The following is a 21,831-nucleotide window of genomic DNA, read 5'->3' as shown; positions in this document are numbered from 1 at the left end:
TAGATACATATTGTATCATAGTTTGCAATGGTATTATCATTTACAAGTTAAAAAATTGCAACTAAATTATCATTTCATGTGTTCAACTAAAAACAACTACAATTAATAAGCTAAATTTACCAAACAACTCTATATGATAAGCTCTTACAAATCAGTTAGTCACAATCGCTCATGCAACCAACTAGTAAAACCTGCTAATACAAACAACTATTACCAATCAGCTAACCATTAATTACCAAACAAGGCCTATGAGGTCTCCGTATAATAAAAAGCGCGGACAAAAAAATGTTTGAAAACACAGCGAAGATGACATATTACAAGTATTAGTTGGTATGAGTTGTCCAGATGATTACATACTCCGTATTCATCATATGCCGCAACAACAACAACAACAAATTCACTACTCTCCTACACCACGTGCGCTTCTCTATCCTTCTTTCTACCTCTTTCTTTACTCTAAAAATACCGTAACAATAGAAATTCGAACCATCCCAAAATTCTTGGAAATTAAAACCCCTTCATTTTACATACAACCCCCAAAACGACGTCGTCCCCTAATTAATCTAATCCAATCCAATCCAATTAATTAATTAAAAATAAATTACAAGACCTCAAAATCCTAAAACCCTAATCATTTAAATACCCACCGCTTTCTCTCTCTCTCCGCAACCTTCGTGCTCTTCTTCTGCCTTTGCGCACTTTTTTCCACCATTAAAATCCCTTTTCATTTTCTCTCTCCTCTAAACCCTTTGAGCTTTTCCAGCTCTAGGGTTTAGATTCATTTTCATTTTCCCCCAATTTTTTTTTTTTGTTTGTTTGAATTTTGATTTTGTTCATTTTTTTTTTTTGATTAATTTTGGTTTTGATTGGATTGAGCTCAGTTGGTGGTACTGTACTATTGCATTTTGATTTTGATTTTTTTTGGGTTGAATTTTCGATTGATTTTTTTGGGGAAGAATTATGGATCTTCCGAGTTTGGCTGTGATTCTTCGTGCTGCTCTTAGTCCTAATCCAGATGAACGCAAAGCTGCTGAAGATAGCCTAAATCAGGTTAATTGACGAGTTTAATTTTCGAATTTTGATCAATTTTTGTAATTATTTTGATCAAATTAGCTGAATTTTATTCGTGAAATCGCGCTGTTGCTGTGATCTGATTGCTGAATTTATTCATTTGTATTGCTTGATTGTGTGTGAATTAGTTTTCTGATGTGATGTTTGCATGTTAGAATGAGTAATTTGATTGAAATTTATTGGGAATATGATATGATGGCAGTTTCAATACACGCCGCAGCATACGGTCAGGCTATTACAGATAATAGTCGATGGGAATTGCGATATGGCTGTGAGACAGGTTGCTAGTATCCATTTCAAGAACTTTATTGCCAAGAATTGGTCGCCTCATGATCCCGGTTTGTTTCCTTTCGTGTCGTGTTTAAGACTTTGACTTTAATTGTCGTAGCTCAGTCATTCGATATTGATATTGTATGCTTGGTTATATTTTTAATTTCAGAGGAGCAATCAAAGATCTCACAGGCTGATAAAGCCTTGGTGAGAGAAAATATCCTTGTGTTTGTGGTTCAAGTTCCACCGCTTTTGAGGTATGGCTACTTGCTGTGCTATTGTTATCTATGTGAGCTATCATTTCCGAAACTCAATTTTGACGGGCGTTTGATGTCTTTTGTGGCTGCCATTTGTAGGGTGCAGTTGGGCGAGTGCCTCAAAACAATTATCCATGCTGATTACCCTGAGCAGTGGCCTGGCCTTCTTCATTGGGTGAAGCATAATTTGCAAGATCAACAGGTCTATGGTGCTCTGTTTGTTTTGCGGATTCTCGCTAGAAAATATGAGTAAGTACATGATTGCTTACCCCCAACATGTACTTGTAATTGTGGCTGATTATGTATTGTAATTGTATGTTGTTTTATTCTTTTGGGTTTTCTTTGATTCTGGTTGCTCCCCATGAAGTAGGTGGAGTTGCTTACCTAATTCTCTATTGGCTAGTACAGTCAAAAGTCTAATTTAGATAATATGCTAGCTTACAGTGTATTCACGTTTCAACGAGCACAATCTTTGATTTTACAAAAAGTTTACATGTTTCTTTCTCAGCAAAGATTAGGCCACAGCTTTGTACTAGACCTAATTTCCATGTCCAAACCCTTTATTTGAACTTGGCTGAGTACAATTTTTAGGTACCCCTAACTTGCATATACCTGATCATACTAAGTGAACTACTGCTGTTAATATCAAACTTAATACTTCCTTCAGTTCCTTAAAATTGCAACTTTTTGATATTTGCACTATTATTCAATAATTGCAATCCATTGTAACTTGTCAGTGTGAATGCCATTTTGGTAATAAACTTTTTAATGTGTATGCACATTATGTGTTTTGGAATGGAAGGAGCAAAAAGAAAGAGAGAAATTATAATGCTCTGTAGCCTGCGTCTCAAATTCTTTATACCTAACTTTTTTTGTTTTCTCAAATTCTCTAGTTCTTGGTAATCAATAGTCTGACGTGTTGTCTATGAATCTGTATTTAACCCTTATATATATGAAGGGATATTGAGCAAATGCTTTCCAGTTTGACCAGAGCATTTTCTTCTTTGTTACATTTATAGTATATATAAGTACATCAATTACACTAAGTGATCCGTATAAATTTTTTGTGTGGGAAAGAAAACAAAAGAATAACCATAAGGAAAGAAACACTTGACATAACTAGCAGTTGCACCACTGGCATTATCATCTATAGTTCTGTTGACCTTAATTTGTTGTTGTTTGCAGATATTGGTTATTCGTTTTTGCGTTTTCAAATATCGAAGGCTTTCTTATCTGGTCTAACTTGTGGATCAATAAGTATTTACCCCCTGCTGATATTTTTTTGCAGGTTCAAGTCAGATGATGAGAGGACACCTGTGCATCTAATTGTTGAGGAGACTTTTCCTCCTTTGCTCAACATATTCAACAAGCTTGTCCAGATTCCCAACCCTTCACTAGATGTGGCAGAACTCATAAAGCTTATATGTAAAATATTTTGGTCATCTATCTATGTATGTTTCTTGCTCTTAGTATAGTGGGCATTCTTTCTTTGACAGTTTTTTACCATGTCTTTAGTATCATCTCCTTGTTATTTTTCGTTGAGGTAGATCTGTAGATGGCATATATACCTGTCCTAAATTACTTAGATTGCAATATCATCAGTCTTCATTTAGAACTCACAGGAGCTCACCTGTTCCCTTCTCAGTTGGAGATTCCCAAACAGCTATTTGATTCCAATTTGTTCAATGCTTGGATGGTTCTTTTCTTGAACATTTTAGAGAGACCTGTTCCTGAAGAAGGCCAGCCTGCTGATCCTGATCAAAGGAAATCCTGGGGTTGGTGGAAGGTTAAAAAATGGACAGTTCACATCTTGAATCGGCTATACACAAGGTTAGTATATATGTTAGCATAATTGTCTTGTACAATTTTGGAATCATTTGGCAACTTTGATGTTCATATAAGGAGAAGGCATTTGAGTTTTGTAACCACTGGTTAATTAATTAATTTGTCTGATTTCTGTGCTATCTGAAATTTGTCAACAGATTTGGAGATATGAGAATCCAGAACCCTGAGAACAAAAATTTTTCCATGATGTTTCAGAAGAGTTATGCAGGGAAGATATTGGAGTGCCATTTGAATTTGTTGAATGTGATCCGTGCTGGTGGCTACTTACCTGATAGAGTTATCAATCTTGTTCTGCAATATCTAAGCAATAGGTTTGTAAAGCCTTTTTGACATATGCCAATTTAATCCCATGGGTTTAATTACATTAATCTATGAAGTGTTTTTCCAAGAAGGTTTCTGATCTTTTGATGTTCCTTTGATGCCAATGTATAGTTTTGCTGTCCATCTCACACCTCTGATTATGTTAGCAAACTGAGCTGAATTAAAATGTAAATACTGTCATTGAACCTAGCTGAGATGTGAACTAGAAGCATAGTATTGTTGGTGAGATGGAGCTCCCAGTTTTCTCTATATGTATTTAATCCATGTTGGGCTGGATGGTGAGTTGTACCCTTTTAGTGCCACATAACTTGTTTCTTATACTGATAAAACAAATAGATCTTCCTTTGCTACATTCACCTATTCAAATTGGACTTATAGGGTGGCACTTGCTTCCAAATTGGAATTTCCAAGGGGAGCAAGGTTGGCTAGCAAAATAAGGTTAAAAAAATCTTTTGAAAAGAATATTGATATGTTTGAGAGTGGGTTACATATCTTAGATGTTAGGTGTAAAAATCGAAATTCGAGGCAGGGCAAGTGTAAGTATATGTAAAATGATGGTCAAAGTCTGAGGCAGGATTGTGCAATTATACTTTGCTGACTAATTTGGCTAGAAAACTGCAGCCTGTTTGTATTGGTCTAACCATAATTTTTTTTCATTGTGGCAGCATCTCAAAGTCCAGTTTGTATCAATTGTTGCAACCACGACTTGATGTTCTCCTTTTTGAAATAATTTTCCCCCTGATGTGTTTTAACGACAACGATCAAAGACTTTGGGATGAAGACCCTCATGAATATGTAAGAAAAGGCTATGGTGAGTATTATGGGCTTTTCTCCATTTCTTTTCAAAAAAGTTTTGTTTGTTTTTGTTATATTGGCTACTGACACTAAATGGTTATGTATCTTTTTATATTGAGTAGATATTATAGAAGATCTATATAGTCCAAGAACTGCAGCAATGGACTTTGTCAGTGAGTTGGTCAGAAAGCGTGGCAAAGAAAACTTGCAAAAGTTCATTCAATATGTTGTTGAGATTTTAAAGAGGTATATATTTCTTCTGTTTATGTTATATTTGGTTCATTATATTTGATTTATGCTGGTGTTATTAACTTTACAGTTGCTATAATGATCACTCTACTTTCAGGTATGATGACTTCCCAGTGGAACACAAGCCATATCGGCAGAAAGATGGTGCCCTTCTTGCTATTGGTGCACTTTGTGATAAGCTGAAACAAACTGCACCATACAAATCTGAGTTGGAGCGAATGTTAGTGCAATACGTTTTTTCCGAGTTCAATAGCCCTGCTGGTCACCTAAGAGCTAAGGTTTGTAGATTTTTTGTATCTTTTTCCTGGTGAGTTGTAGCTAATGTTTTGGGAAGATAGCCATCTGTGTAGGTTGTAGCTAATATTTAGGGGAGATGACCATCCTTAATGTAATTTCTTACATCTGGACCATGCCACCTGGTAGTTTTCTTAAATTATTCATTGTGGCTAATATGGACAAGCTGTAAGTTTAGTAAACTAAGTTTGGAGAGTGGACTATAATTGGAGGACAATCCTAATATAAGTGTGCTCTGCTATGTAGAAAAGCAGGGAGTTACCTTTTTTCTGTATGGTTTCTTTATTATAATGTTTCAACTATATTAGATTTTAATGGTCTCACAAAGTTCTGAATTTGATTCTGTCTCATTGCTGCGTAATATCAGGCAGCTTGGGTTGCTGGCCAATATGCTCACATTGAATTCTCCGACCAGAACAATTTCCGAAAAGCACTTCATAGTGTAGTGGCTGGGCTGCGTGATCCGGAGCTTCCTGTTCGTGTGGATTCAGTCTTTGCACTGCGTTCTTTTGTTGAAGCTTGCAAAGGTTCTTTTTGCCTGGTTGCTGAGATCTGTTATATGTACTCACTCTGTTCTTCATTAATGGCATGTCAAGAGTAAATGTTCTCTTATTTAAATTCCAATTTTGGATGCAGATTTGGGAGAAATACGTCCCATTCTACCACAACTACTGGATGGTACGTAATATTTAGATACCTGGTTCATTTTATATGTGATGTTTTTATTTACAACATCTTCTCATGAGCTTTTGTTCTTTTAGAATTTTTTAAACTTATGAACGAGGTTGAGAATGAAGACCTTGTATTCACTCTGGAGACTATTGTTGACAAGTTTGGGGAAGAGATGGCACCTTATGCTTTTGGACTATGCCAGAATTTGGTAATTAATTTCTAAATGTTTTTTGACACTTCATATTTATTAAATGGTCAGCTTAATGAATACTTACCCCTTGGTTAGGCTGCTGCATTCTGGAAGTGTATGAGTACTGCTGAAAATGACGAGGAGGGTGATGATCCAGGTGGTGCATTGGCGGCTGTTGGTTGTTTACGAGCTATAAGCACAATTCTTGAATCTGTCAGCAGACTTCCTCATCTATTTGGCCAAATTGAGCCTACTCTTCTGCCTATAATGCGGAGGATGTTGACTACTGATGGCCAAGGTCTGGCTTTAGTTTAGCAAGTTTCATTTGTTTCATTCTTGATTCTACATTTATATGATTTTGGGCTTAGGGAGGGAAGGGTGGGTGTTTGCGTTTTAAAATGAGAAATTTAATTCTCCATTTGTGAACTATCACTCGAGGAAATAGATATTAATTTGTTGAACTAGCTCTCTGAATTCATATCTCCATCAACTAGGAGAATGGTTGTCATGGAAAAATAGATATCAACATGTCTGTGGAAACTGTGTGAGCTGTAGAGAGATTATTATTTTGATTTATCATATGGTTATAATTTATGTATATTTATAGTAGAACCTTGAAAATAGTTCAGGTTTGTGAAATACTCTATTGACATGTGTTACATGAAAAGAGCATGCTTGCGTGGATGCTCCGTATCTTATTGGTGAATGCTACAACGGTACAACCTCCCTCCCATAATAGGCTTCCTAAGACTTTTGGGCATAGTAAGACTAAAAACCCGGCCTACTGGGAGTACTTAATTTCCTTATAATGGAGAGACATTGCGTGCCTTAGAAGAAATGAAAGGGAGTAGAACATTATTATTTAAGAATGGAATAATTAGTTGGATCAGATCAAAGTTGAAATATGAGAAAACTATTAATGGATTGAGTGAGTATACTCACCTTTGTTATTAACATCACGATGCTCACCTTTGTTATTAACATCACGATACTCTAATCTTGGCAATTTACTTTACCCCCTTCAAATGAAGAGCACAGCTGCACAGGCAATGTGTATCCTAAAGCATATAGAAGCAACTACCAAGTCCTAGTTACTAAATGTCTAGGGCAATTGTTTTACTAGCTGCTGCAGGAGAAGAATATTTAAGTTAATCTGAAGCCTTAATACTCTATGGTCTATTGATCATATCATGTTTATGTTTTTACATATCCAAGGATGCCAACTTTGTGGAAGATGGAAGAATTCCAATGATGAACAATTCACTGGGGGATGTTTTTTTTTTATTTTTTGCTTGGGTTACTTTAGTTACTGAAAGGACAGAGTTTGTTTTGATGTCTTCAGTTTCTAAGATGTTAACATCTAAAAACCATAGATAAGTTTTCAACACAGGTATTTAATTTTGTGTTAAGCGTCTAAAATTTTATAAAATGAACTGAAAGTTTGAAAGGTCTAATGTGGGGAAAATGTAGGTTCTTGTCTACTAGTTTGCAGATAATATTATGTGTTAGTGTTACTTTGTTCTTTGACCGCCAGCCTTCATTATCTTAAGTTGGTGGTTACTTGATCTTGTAGACATTCGTATCGATCTTGATGGCAGGGATTGACTTCTCTAAATGTATCTTATTGAGGGTAGACATAAGTAGGTTGGCTTGATTTTGGAGACATTCGAATCGATCTTGAAGGCAGGGATTGACTTCTCTAAATGTATCTTATTGAGGGTAGACATACATCAAAAATTTTCTTTGAGAGCTTGCCTCGTTGAGGCTAAAGTGGATCACTTGAGTGCATGGTCTTTGCTGCATAGTATAACCTACTAATTGATCACTAAATAAGTTACTTGTCCAAGTTAATTGTTTTTTGGCTTGCAGTATTTTTAAATATTGGTTAAGCATTGTCAAATTTCTTATCTGTAAATATGGTGGTGGTCTTTGCAGAGGTCTTTGAAGAAGTTTTGGAGATTGTGTCCTATATGACTTTCTTTTCTCCTATGATATCTCTGGATATGTGGAGTCTTTGGCCGCTGATGATGGAGGCACTGTCAGATTGGGCTATTGATTTCTTTCCAAGTAAGCGTTGTGCCCTTCTCTTGCGGCTTTGTAACTTGTTTAGTAAGCTCGATCTCCAAATAGATCGATGGAGGAACTTCCATTGATGTGCATTTGACTCAGCTTACCAACTACATTAAAGTTGGCTAAGACTCTTCCACTGTGGTTGAGTATAGAGTTGCAGACAATGTTTTCAGTTTTGCAGGATATTGAGACTGTAACTTAACTTTTAAATACAATGTTTTCATGGTTTATTGCTCTTCCTTTAATGAGGCTTCTTGGTACTAGGCATGTGTTTCCTATCATTTTTTTATTGGTTTGTCCCTCATCTTGTTGCTTGGAAGCGATTTAGATTTTTAAATCTTGTGAAAGGATGCAATAGTGTATGTGTTTCTTTGGATTAGATGAGATAGGTCAGCAACAATAATTCGCTTGCTAAAATGATGGTTTACTATACTAGATGGTTGTAAATGTTTATTAGGATTAGAGTAGATGGTTCAGCAACCAAGTCATTAGCTTGCTAAAATTAAAGTACTAATGGTTTGATGATGGATTGATCTTGTAAAGTTGTATTTACTCAAAAGCTATGCATTAGAAAACAAGAATAAATTGAAAGTGACTTTTGTGTAAAAGAACAAAATACTGCTTTGTTTTACACTTTGTTTGGATAGGAGGATTTGGAGGGAAGGGAAATAATAATGCCATGAATGTTGCTGCTTTTGTTTCACAAGCCTTGTTCATGGAAAAATCATGTGTAATGCCTTGTCGGATTTTACCTGTCCCTCCTCTCCTGTCTAATCTAAACAATGGAATTATTTTCTTATTCTATCACCCTTTCTACACCCCTTTCCCCTTCTTCCTTTTTGATTTCCTATCCAAACACACTGTTAGTAATTGTTACTTTAGATCCTTGATCAAGTAACTGAAACTCCAACCAAGGATCAATATAAAAAAAATTGGTATGATGAGAAATGTCTAGATGTTAGGAATTTAGATTCTGTTGCTAAGATCTATGAGCATATTGAGATATCGGATCATTCTTTTCAGGCCCTTACATTCCTAGAGAAAATTGTAGCTGCAAATTATTATCTAGTAAATTACTAATGCCCAGGCAGATGTCCGCTTCTTGAAAATCAAACTGTTTTAATCCTGGTTGGTCTTTGGTCAAACTTTGTTGATTGAATTTACTGCCTGTTATCTATTAGGTTGACATTTTGGTGCTGTGAAATAGAACTAACTTATTTCATGTTGCCACTATCTAGGTTTCCTACAAAGTCAAATCTTTTGCTAGACTGCTCCAAACTTTTTGAGAGAAAGTATTAAATAATTGTTCATATATGAGTTAACTTGAGCCTTTGTTGGGTGACGTACTACCTAATATGTAATTATGTAACAGGCATTTTGCATCTAAGGCTTGTTGGTTTAGAAGGAGAAGAGCTAAGACAGATGTTAAAAGTTTGGACCAAGGATGCTAGCTTGTATAGCGCATTGAAATAGGAGAAAATTATCATCTATATGTTTTGATGTTTGGTAGGAGGTTGTCAAATTATGAGTTATAAATTACTCTTCCTCTCCATGACTTAATTTCAGTTATATTTTGTCAATGATTTGACCTTTATTATCTGAGTAAAGGCTTTGTGCGATGAAAAGATATTTAATAAAAATTATTTTCAGCCAATTTTGTGCTTTCCCTAGATCATGTCATTGACCTGTTTTGGTTATATCACCTTCATGAATTTCTCATGTGGTGTAGAAGAGGCGTCTCGTTTATCTCGGGCTTCTATATTTGGCTATTTACTGTTTGATGAATGTTTTATGTATATATTCGTTGTAATTTATGAACTTATTAGTAATTGTATTTGCAATGGATGATTTGATGCAGACATCTTGGTACCTTTGGACAATTATATATCCCGCAGCACTGCTCATTTTCTGACTTGCAAAGATCCAGACTACCAACAAAGTCTATGGAAAATGATATCCTCTGTGAGCTTCTATAACCCAACTACTTGTCATCTTAACCTAGTTGATGAAAGTGTCATTATTGTTCAATATGATGTTTATTTATGAAGTCATCCTTGGCATATTTTATATACACTGTATTTCAGTGTTTGTTGCTGATGTTTGATGGATTTTATGTTTATAGATAATGTCTGATAACAATCTTGAAGATGGTGATATTGAGCCTGCACCAAAGCTCATCGAAGTTGTATTTCAGAACTGCAAGGGTCAAGTTGATCACTGGGTTGAGCCTTACTTGAGGATAACTGTTGAGCGACTGCGTAGAGCTGAGAAACCATATTTCAAATGTCTTTTGATTCAAGTGGTATGAATATTGGTCAAACAATTTGTTTGTGTTATTGTTAGTCTGCTATCTGCATCATCGATTAGTTTCTTGTTTGGCAGTTTAATTAATGGTTTGCATGTATAGCACCTAAAGAATTATTTGTATGATATATTGAAGAGTTTGTAACGAGTTATTTGTATGATATTACTTAATTTTTCTTCTTATATTAGCATGCATGAAAATGCATTGTGCTCTAGTTGTATCTTGTGGATGTGCTTATCATTTTGCTTGATTAGTGGAAACTTGTTAATGTCTAGCTTTGATGCGGCGATTACCTTTATTGTTGAAACTTGAAACTCTTTTGTGAAAGTCTAATTTTATTTAGTGGTAGTATGTAAACTAAATTGTATTACAGTGGTGATTACAATACATGTTTAAACATACACTGATTTGTATCTGATGCATTTCTTCCTGCAGATTGCTAATGCTCTTTATTACAACCCGAGTTTAACATTGAGTATACTCCATAAGCTAGGTGTCTCTGCAGAAATATTTAATCTTTGGTTTCAAATGATACAGCAAGTGAAAAAAAGTGGTTTGCGTACCAACTTTAAAAGGTAGCTCCTTTTTATTTATTATTTATTATACTTCTTAATTGCTTTCCATTCAAATTATTTTGCTCTTGACTTGGGAGAAATTGTTACCTGGATGTTAGTATCCTTATTGAAAATTTAAATGGATTATTTCTCTTTCATTTTACAGGGAGCATGATAAGAAAGTGTGTTGTCTGGGATTGACGTCCTTGTTAGCACTTCCTGCTGACCAATTACCAGTGGAAGCTCTTGGACGTGTTTTCAGGGTTACTCTTGAGCTGCTTGCTGCATACAAGGAACAGGTTGCAGGTATGTCTCCCCTCATATTCTGGTACTTGCATGTTGTAGGAGAAAGTTGCCTTTATCTCTATCACCGATCTGAGAATTTTGATGTATATATTTTGTGTAAATGGTATTTTATTTGATCTTCGTGTTGCAGAAGCTGCGAAGGAGGAGGAGGAGGCTGAAGATGATGATGTTATGGATGGTTTTGATTCTGACGGTGAAGATGAAGGTGATGGCTCTGACAAAGAGATGGGAGTTGATGAGGAAGAAGGGGATGATGCTGACAGTAATCATCTGAATCGATTAGCGGCACGGGTGAGGTTTCCGGTCTTTTAATGATGGCTGGGTGCTGGTTGGGTGATCTCTCACTGCACAATTTTTGAAGCTAGAAATTTATTAACACAATAATGGAGTCTCCTTTCTGTTTTGAAAATTTGTTACAAACCGGAGCAATGCAACACAAGTTTGCTATAAAGCTATGGTTTTGAATGACCTTATGTGAAGCTACACACACACCATGAAAAGGAATAAACCTAAATTCTCTTTGCATTGCTGCCTAATGTTGTTGGTTCCCTTGAGAATTTAATCTATCCCCACAAAAAATAAAGTAAAAAGGAAACTGAATTAAATTGTCGAGGGATATATATATACCCAAAAAAATGAACTCCTGAGTAGTGTTTAGTTTGGATTCAATGGGAAATGTGATTGCAATGTAATTTTTCCAGAGGAAAATGCTTGCAGTTCCTTCTATCCTGGGGGTGTTAAGTCTGGATTTGCTATGATCCATGTGTGCTTGCTATGTGCTCTCCCAAAAGTAATCATACATTGCAAGGGCAAGGAAGCTCTTCTGCATCTCGATATTATAATATTAGGCTTTTGTGGAGCACCAAAATTTCATGTTGTCCTTTACTTTTTTGAGTTTGTGACCTCCATTTTCTTTGTTTCATTTTGTGTTCTTGTTCTTTATATATTTCCCTGGACAGGAGGAAGAGTGTGGTGATTGTGTATCTGCATATTAATTATAATACTTCATTTTTTATTAGATGCATCACTTTCGAATTTGCGGACTCCTAGGCAATTTTTGGAGTAGAGAGAGATAGAGAGAAAAATTAAAGAAGGCCATGTGATATGAGAGAGATATAATGAAAAGAGAAAGTGATGCATCTAAATTGAAATTTCCATATATAGAAAATGATGCATCTAATAAAAAACGGAGGAAGTACAAGTTTTCTTTCTTTCACAAGCTGAATTGGTTTTTCTTTGTGCTATTTTCTGTAGTTTGGATGGTAATATTTGATCAATATTAATTTTGCATGTCCAGGCTAAAGCCTTCAGAATGAATGATGAGGATGATGATGATGATTCTGATGATGATTACAGTGATGATGAAGAGTTACAATCTCCCATTGACGAGGTTGACCCTTTCATATTGTTTGTTGATACAGTCAAAGGTAAGTGACATGGCACGCTCCAAGCACACAAGCATCAATTAAATGTTTCATGTCTAGTGTATATATATACTTTTCTTTGCTGACTTATTTATTGGCTATGAAGTGATGCAAGCTTCAGATCCTTCAAGGTTCCAAATTTTGACTCAAGCTCTAGAATTCCAATATCAAGCACTGGCCAATGGAGTTGCCCAGCATGCTGACCAAAGACGGGTAGAGATTGAGAAAGAGAAATTGGAGAAGGCAGCAGCTGCTTCCTCGTGATTTCATATTGTGGGAAGGCAAGCAAATGGATACTTGGTTTTGTATAAGAATTTCCATTCTTTTGCCTATTCCATTTGTGATGCATCCAGCGTCATATATTGGGACAGTAATGAAGTTAAATGGTCAGGGGTATGTGTTGGCAAAGTGTTTGGATTTTGTTCTGAGGTCGCTGATGGAAAGCGGTTATGAAACTTGGAAAGTCTCACACATACCTCTGGGGTAGGCATTCCTGGTGTAAAAGGTGCCTGGTGTCTTGCATTCCTGGTAAAAGCTGCCATTGCCATGGTTTGCAACAACCCTTTTGGGGTTTGTAGGTTCCAGAAACGTATTGTCTACTTTTATGGACAAGAGGAGATCTGCGTGTAGGGTGTATAATGTGCATTCTTTTATGTATCTATTTAGGCATCAACTAGGGTGTCCTAGGTTGTACTCACAATTTTGCGTCTGAGTATTGGCCCATTTTCATTTTTTATTTTATTATTTTTTATTTTTTTTTTCCAATTTTATGCATTCAGCACTATATTGATTGGTTGGGCCTTTTTTCCCATCTTTCCAGTGAGGGATGTTTTCAATTTTGGCTATGATGCAGCAGGTTAAGGTGACTTGCTGGTCGATGTAAGACTTTTTTGATTTTTGTATCATATCAAATACACTTGAGTTGAGATATGCGGCTTTGCATCCCTTGAATGTGCCCCTTTGTAAAACCTTGAAACTGATGAGTGAAGAAAGAGTTTTCTGGTGGCGGTTTTTATCTGTGAATGGACCAGAAAGTTATATGCAAATGAAATTAGATTACTGTACAAATTGAAGAAACTATCTAGTTCAGGGGCGAACTAACATAACTTTTACAATCAAAATTATAATTATTTACATGTACGGCATAGTTCACACTCCATCGCTTTAAGTTTGATGCGAGCAGTGATTTACGATCTATTTTTCCAAGTAGATTCTTTTGTAATTTGCGCTAATGTTTTGATTGTAGAGTTAATGACAAATTCTAAATCCATATGAATTCAAATCGAAAAATCCAAAAAAATTGTCATATCTGAATTTGTTTTATTATCCATTGAATTGTCAAATCTGAATAAGTAGTCATGTTTATTTTCAGCTTTTTGTTTTATCATGCATTGAAGAGTTTTATCATTAATGCTAGCGTTGTGTCTTTTGTAGTGATTTGTTTTATTGAGCATTGTAGAGTCATATCAAAAAAGAAGTGGTCGTGTTCCTTGTAAGCCTTTTAATTATGCATGGAAGAGTCCTTACACATTTACTTATGACCAGACATTGAGTTTCGTTGCTATATGAAGATATTTACGCCAAATTTGAAGAACCACACCAAAACACATTCATATAACAGCAACAAATATATTCCATATATAAGCTCAAGCTCAAGTTTATTTGACTCTTATCAATATGAGGAATTTGATCATCTAGTTCATGATTTCTTCACATACTAATTACCAAATATAATGCTTCCCAACCACCTTCACCACAAATCAAACCTGTAAATGAAATTGAAAGCGTCTCGGAGAAAGGGTATATTTAGTTGTATTATGATTACTTCAAGGTTAAATCAGTTTACAATCAACGACAATCAATTCCGTCATAGATTTCGAATGCACAAACCATTCTTCTGTCACATTATGGATAAGATGGTTGGGGGGGATCAATTCTCCTAACAACGTAGGAATGTAGCTGGAAGTCTTAGCTTATCACGACTACAAAAATGCACTGCAGCAATAAGAATGTTAGCTTATGGTTTGGCTCTGAATGTCGTGGATAAATACATACGCATGAGTCAAACTTCCTTTAGGAAGTCATTGCAATATTTTACTCAATGGGTGATCAAACAGTTTGAACCTGAATACATAAGAAGTCTAACATATGGTGATTTAAGAAAAATCCTTCACCAATTAAAGCAATTTGCAGGTCGTAGAAGAACGCAACCCTAATTTAGGAAACCGTGGCAGGTCAAGATTTATGGATTTGACATGCATTAATTTGGAATCCCCGACCCTTGTAATGATCTTAACGTCCTTTACCGTTTTTTGACATTCGATGATGTTCTGCAAGGTCGAGCACCTCTAATTAATTTTATGGTAAACGATCATGAGTACAACATAGGTACATAATGAAAGCTTGTATCATTATGTACAAAATGACCGACGAGGTTTTAAAAAGGTATTACGAATTACAATTTTACCCCAATATATAGTATAAAATGACAAATGCAACCTCTTAATGCACAAATTTCGTCAATCAAATACGGAGTAGATTAACTTGTATTTTCTCCTAGATTTTTTCATATTTCATCATATATTATCATTTCAAAATTATTTTTAAGATTCCCAAGATTTCGGACATCCTATTTTAATAAACCATCCTCACATCTCTTCCCCTCCGACGTTTCCGTCCACCATTTTCCAGTTTCTGAACATTTTTGGAGGAAAAACAAAGAACCCAACTTCCCAAAAGAAAAAAGAAAAAAAAAATTCCATAAAAATTTCTCAAGAAATTCTAGGCATTTTCCCAATAATTTCTGGGTAATGGCGATTCATCTGCGTCTGAAGGGGACGTTGCTCCTCTTTGTTGTTGGTTTAGCCATCGCTTTTGCTGCCGATGATGCCGTTTCTTCCAAATGCAGCAACAAACCTCGAAAGGTCAGCTCAATTTTTTGTCAATGGTATCTCAATTGTCTGTTTTGGATCTCAATTTTGGTTTAAAATTCAGTTTGATCAATTTATTGTTCAAATGGGTTTGGTAATTTCTGATTTCAATGCGTTGATTGTATTTTTTTTTCTTGCAATGGAAATGGAATTGTTATTTGTTTGCTTTGAATTTGTGTTTAATCTAGTTTGTATGAAATGGGTTATATTGTTAAGAATTATTGATTATTAGATTCTAAATTCATATGCCAAAGGTGAAAAAGGGTTATTTTTTTTAGCAGATTTGTCTGTTTTTTCGTGGCTTAAATAAATTTTCGATGTCGGGTTATAATTGTAGAGGTGTGCTCAGCTCAGTGGTTGAAAGGCAGTTTTACGTCGGTCTTTACCTTTGTAGATATCAGTGGCGGAGCCAGGATTTGTAATCCGGGGGGACAATTTTTAGATGTTTAATAATCGACAATAATTATAAGAAAAAAGAAATTGATCACATAAATTGTTTAATATATATTTGAAATCGCTTATGAGATACGACAATTATTCTTATATGGTGAAAGAGGAGTTGTTAAAAAATTAATTGCATATTAAGAAATTTATTAACCAAATTTTTTTTTTTATGCTGGTAAACCCCAATTTTAAGGTATGTAATCCTTAATAATCGATAAATATGATTTATCAAATGATAAGCATTTACACAAATTGATAGTAGATGTAAAGGGATTTGGGTTACATTTTAAAAAAAAAAAATAATAATAAATAAATAAACTTTCTTTGACTAAAAATAAAATTGGAAACTTAGTTCCAAACAAGCTATAAAAAAAATAGAATTTAGGCACACATAATTAGAGAGATAAAAAAATACGGAGACATGTGTTCATTACAAATAGTTTAATAACACATTAGTAATCACTATCAACAAGGCGATACTTGATTAAACAGTTAAATGAGAGTAATTAGAGGTTTGAAGACTTATAATACTTTGTATATATAAATTACATACTATATAATGAAATTTAAAAACTAGTAAAAAAAAATGGCAAAATCCAAAAACAAGAAAAAGAAGTTAAATAGGAGCACTTTGTATAAACTATAAAATGAAATAAAAATAAAGTCCAAAAATAGCAAAAAGAAACAAAAAAAATGATCGGGTAAAGAATCGAACCTAGGATCAAAGAGAAATACAAGCTTTACTCAAGCCCATCAACCACCAGACCAAATGTTGTCTTTGTTATATAAGGTATACATGTAAGGTATTTATTCTTATTTACAGCATTTATTTAAGCTAACATAAATTAAATTTTTTTTTGGAAAAATGGGGGGACAACCGTCCCCCTTGTTCCTACATGGCTCCGCCCCTGGTAGATATTAGCATACAGTATCCAGGCAGTATTATTTAATTCGCTAGTTTGAGATTCGGGTTCACAATTTGCTACCTAGTTTGTTAAATTGGGCCAATTACCATGTCACTAGTATAATTAGCTTTGCCTTTCTGATTCGTGGTTCGTTTGAGGTTGGGGCGAATCAGGTAACACTCATCCAGGGTCTTCAAAATTTCTAAAGGTCTGTTTAGCATTCCTACAAAGTTTTGTTTTTTGGTGCAATTTTGATTGACCTAATGAATGTGCTTTAATGTTTATGCAATTGAGGAGCTATACTTTTTGCTTTTCAGAGAATTGAAGTCAATTTAATTAAGATCATATCCTTTTTGATAGCTTAAGATTTAGCTTAAAAAAATGGATTTGATTCCTTGTACATTGTAAAATCTAGCTCGTGAGTACTTAAAAGTTCATCTTGACACAAAAATTATTGTCAACTTAGCTCAGTTTGGCTCATGCTCCACCTTGAAAAGCTATGACACTATAGTAGACAATGTAAAATCTTTTCTTTTTGTTTGAGTACAACTTTAGGTATTAAGGGGGCGTTAGGTATGGGCAATCAAATTAGGGAAAGAGACGAAAAATTAACAAAAGATTAAAAAAAATCCGATGTACTAATTTTTTTCCCCCATACTTTAAATGTAATTAAATTCAAAAGGAGATAGGAGGAAGAAAGGAGATAGGAGGAAGACTTTTAGGGTAAATATTGTCAAATAGTTATATTTTGCCATAATCATTAGTTGTTGAAATTTGTTAAAAAATATATCAAATACTCCTTCCGACCCTAAATGTTTGTCACTTTTGCCATTTTAGGTGCCCCTTAATGTTGTCACATTTCATATTTTTATAATTTTTAAGATACAAAAAAAAAAAAAAAAACTTTTATACCCTCATTTTTTTGTCCTTATTAAGTTCTCTTTCTATTTTACCCTAACATTTGTCATAAAAATTGTGCCAATTTAATTTTTGACTAATTTAATTTTTTACAATTTCTCAATTTCTCTTTTCCATGTATTTTAATTATTTTTTAAATTGGGAATTTCTCTTTCCCATGCACTTTTATTACTTTATTGGCCGGGAATTGTACTTTCCTATATACTTTCATTACACCACATTGTCCACCTTAATTCCCGTGAATTTTAATCAAAAGAGACAAAACATTTGGGGATGGAGGGAGAAGTTTTATTGCTAAATGTTGTTATCAATCAATATCAAAAACCCAGTAGAGGAAATATTAAAAAAAAATTATTTATCTTTCCAATTCCAAATTTAACAGAATATTAGTAATTTTTTTTTATCTATCCTATTCTATTACTTGATAAATATCCATGGATTACATTATATTCATTATGGAAAATTATGGTAAATAAAAGAAATCTAATTAACATTGTAAAAAAAAAAAAAAAAAAATCCAATAATACTTGCATTTAAGTGGTTGTTTTTTATTTTTTTTTTAACTCATTAAAACTTTCTTTAATAGATTTTTTTTTGAAATAAAAAATCAAGGACACTCTAAGAGATGACATATGTGTCTTTTACCATAAATTACTTAAAGAATATGTAAGTATATGTTAATTAATTTGTTATTCACATTGCTTTATTGTAGTTTCCAATACTTAATCAAACAAATATTAGGCAAAAGATCTGAATGATATTTTTTTCTTGTCGTAAAACATGTCACATCTTATTTAAAGATTTTTTAAATTTTATTATAGTCATCATATATTCTGTTGAAAAAACATGTCAAATCCTTTTGTTTATAGTATATCAATAAAAAGTAATTAAGATTTGTTTCTTAAATACACATTTTCTAGATAATCAAAGGATATACTAAGAGATGACATGTGTCATTGTTGACGTGTCTTTTAGTATTACCTCTGTTTCACATTTTTTGCAACTTTGATGGATGCACGAACCCCTAGGCAAAATTTATTAGTGAGTGTAAGATAGAGAGAGAAAAATAGGAATGCATGTGATAAGGAGAGAAATAGAGAATAATGACAACCAAAAAAGGAAAGCAAACATTAGTTGTAAATAATGTGTAGCATCCATTTTTGGCAAAAGTTGTAAAAAATATGAAACGGAGGTAGTATATATTTATGGATGATTAATGATATATTAATGGTGAATCAAGAGTTTTAGGAGTTAAGGTAAATTACAGTCCTTAAACTTTGGTATCATAGTTTAGGGACCTTGGTGCACATGTGGCAACAAATTTAATGATTTTAAATGCAAAGTTTAGGGACCTTGAGTGGATGAGTTGGCATTAATTAAATTACAAATGAAAGTTTAGGGACTTATAGGGTGAGGTGGCTAATGTATTTATTATAGGCCAAAGTTTAGGGACCTATAGGGACACATGGTGCTCCCATACAAGAGTGATTATAAGTTTTAACCCATAAGTGTAATTTAGTTCAATTAAACTAATTTAATTTCAACTAAACCAATTTAATTTTAGTAAAAATTATTTGCTTTATAAAAATATATAAGTGAGATAATTTAAGTGTGAATTTATGGTCGTCACCATTTACTTCACTTAAACACATTTAGTTAATAATCTAAGGCAATTATTATTTTCTCCTAGATATTAACACAAGAAAAAAGAAGGAAAAAAAAAAGGAAAACCCTTAAAATTTTCTCACATAAAACCAAAAAAAAAATTTAAAATCATTTAGAACACAAAACATAGAGAAAAAAAACCTTGAAATTGACACACAAAAACCCAAAAAATTAAAAACATTTTAGAACATAAACTCATGAAAAAATAAATTGTCAATTAATGAGAAAATTGGGGTGGTATTATTTTTATTCTAGTTTCATAATTTTATTTAGTTTTATATTACAAAGTTTGGGTTTGTCTTACTCACTTTGAAAACAAATTATATTTTTTGGTTTTTTTTTTTATTTTTTTTTATTTAAATTTATTTTGGTGTGTGAAATATATAAGGGATTAGGAGTTAGGATTTGAGGGATGAGTTTAGTTGGGATATAGTGTAAAAAATTTGATTACGAAAAAATGGTAGGAAGTAAAGGAATGATAAAAAAATATAAAATATATCATATGATTATCAAATTTTATTAGTATTTTTATTCTTGCCAACTCACTTTATAAATATTTGGTTAAAAAAAACTCACTTTATAAATCCCTAAGCTTTTGTTTATATTTAATTTAATTAATTGACTTGTGATCTAACAAGTCCCTAAACTTTTGCTTGAAAAAAATAAGTGTAGTCCCTAAACTTTTGTTGACTCATCGCTAGAAGTCCCCTGACCTTTGGCTTAGTTGGCATTGACATTCCTAAACTTTGCTGACTAGGAAGTTCCTCCACCATTCAGGCAAGGGTGGTTGAGGGACCTTGTTGCCTCATTTCAAAGATGAGGGACCAAATGTGCTACTAATGGCAAAGTGGAGGGACCGTATTTTAACTTAACTCAGAGTTTTAGATATACATTTGTGGTAAAGTAAGTCTTGTTGTTGGGGATTCCAAGTCCTTTTGTCTTTACGTTGGCATTAAGAGCAATGTAACTCATCGGCACAAAAAAAGTTCCCATCACTCCTTCACTACCCATTTTCTCACTCTTCCACATCATTTTTCTATGGGCATTTATAGTAAGTAAATTTCCACCCCACTCATGGACAAAAGTAATTTAGCTTGATACTCTCCTTTTTGAAATATCCCACTACACTTTCTCTAACCTACATATATGCTAAAATTATTTTATTTTTATTTTAATTAATATTGTTAACCAATTAACTTTTAAAATGTGGGACCCATATCAATTTCAAGAATGCTTATCAATTGCCCACCATATGGCCATTTTATGAAATGCCTTTCCCCATCATTGTAGTCCATTATTTCTATTTTTTAGCCCATGGTTGACGTTACTCTAATAAAAGTCATCTAATATATGTGTTGGCATAAAATTTCTTAAGGTTATCTCGTGTTGAAATTTCAAATCTTGTTTCATGTCTTTTTACGAGATTAAATAAACTAAATAAAGGAATGATGATTTTGTTGTATCTCGGTGAAAAAGAATAAAATTTGGCACTTGTTTTTCTTATACTTCCTTAAAGATATCTAGCTAGTCATGGTGAAGTAATACATATGAACAAGGCAGTGTAGTCTTAGCATCCACACTTTTGAAGCATATCCTTCCCAATGCTAGCGTCAATACAAAAGCTACCGTCTAAGAAGGACCTTCGTTGTTTGTTTACATGGTTGTTCAACAAGAAGGTGCTTCTCTATTTGAGAATTAATTACTACTCCCTCTATCCGTTAAGTCTCACTTTGACATAGATATTGTAAAAAAGTGTATTTATATATCTCTTGTAATATCATTGCCTTGGTTGAACAATTGTGGTACATGGAAGGATCGTAATAATTAGATTTTACTAGTTTGTAATCGAAGTTTTTATTTGGGTGGGCGATATTGTATGGAATCCAAAGTCGCAAAGTAGTATTTATAATAATTTGTACCCATTGTATTTGCACCAATAGAGTTTGCAAATGTATTTGGACATCCACATATGGTAATCAATTATTTATGGAACAGATGGTGTACTTGAGATCATGGAACTAAAACCCGGATTTTGAATTGTTGTACGTCAAATCAAAATCCTAGCACATTATACCATGGCAAAAGTTTGTTATAAACTAACCTTAGGAGGGGCAATTTGGGAAGTCTAGTATTATGAGGTTAATAGTCTTTAGTATAAATAGAGAGAGAGGAGAAAAGAGAAGGTGGGCAGAAATTGGTATTGAAGGGAAACCTTTAGAGAGCTATGGCCTCAAGCCATAGTGAGATAGCCTAAAGCTATTTTGAGAATTATAGCCCTAAGCTATTAACCTTTCTTTTTTAAACCTTTTCATTGTCAATCAATATTCATGCTTCCATCTTTATTGT

At 33.7% G+C, this 21,831-nt stretch overlaps 2 protein-coding genes across 2 annotated transcripts in view; both read left to right on the top strand.

Moving 5' to 3' along the window:
- Window positions 1-632: 632 nt before the first annotated feature.
- On the top strand, window positions 633-13,638 carry LOC110709455 (importin beta-like SAD2). The gene is made up of 22 exons (XM_021887668.1): window positions 633-1,050; window positions 1,274-1,409; window positions 1,511-1,598; window positions 1,698-1,847; window positions 2,887-3,049; window positions 3,244-3,428; window positions 3,581-3,754; window positions 4,430-4,575; window positions 4,682-4,805; window positions 4,906-5,086; window positions 5,470-5,629; window positions 5,739-5,780; window positions 5,864-5,982; window positions 6,061-6,262; window positions 7,900-8,031; window positions 9,893-9,996; window positions 10,157-10,336; window positions 10,775-10,914; window positions 11,060-11,199; window positions 11,330-11,490; window positions 12,497-12,626; window positions 12,730-13,638. Exons 1-22 carry the CDS (start codon window positions 961-963, stop codon window positions 12,885-12,887), a joined length of 3,105 nt encoding a protein of 1,034 aa, XP_021743360.1. The 5' UTR covers window positions 633-960; the 3' UTR covers window positions 12,888-13,638.
- A 798-nt stretch (window positions 13,639-14,436) lies between these two features.
- LOC110709454 (signal peptide peptidase-like 5) overlaps window positions 14,437-21,831 on the top strand; it is a 30,178-nt gene continuing 22,783 nt past the window's right edge. Inside the window, exon 1 of the mRNA XM_021887667.1 lies at window positions 14,437-15,547. Coding sequence (XP_021743359.1) covers window positions 15,434-15,547 — 114 coding nt within the window. The 5' untranslated portion in view covers window positions 14,437-15,433. The remainder of the gene's footprint in view (window positions 15,548-21,831) is intronic.

The sequence above is a fragment of the Chenopodium quinoa genome, unplaced genomic scaffold (genome assembly GCF_001683475.1).
Source record: "Chenopodium quinoa cultivar QQ74 unplaced genomic scaffold, ASM168347v1, whole genome shotgun sequence".
Classification (NCBI taxonomy): domain Eukaryota; kingdom Viridiplantae; phylum Streptophyta; class Magnoliopsida; order Caryophyllales; family Amaranthaceae; genus Chenopodium; species Chenopodium quinoa.
Note: the sequence above shows the minus strand (reverse complement) of the source record. Positions and strands in the feature narration are given on the sequence as shown.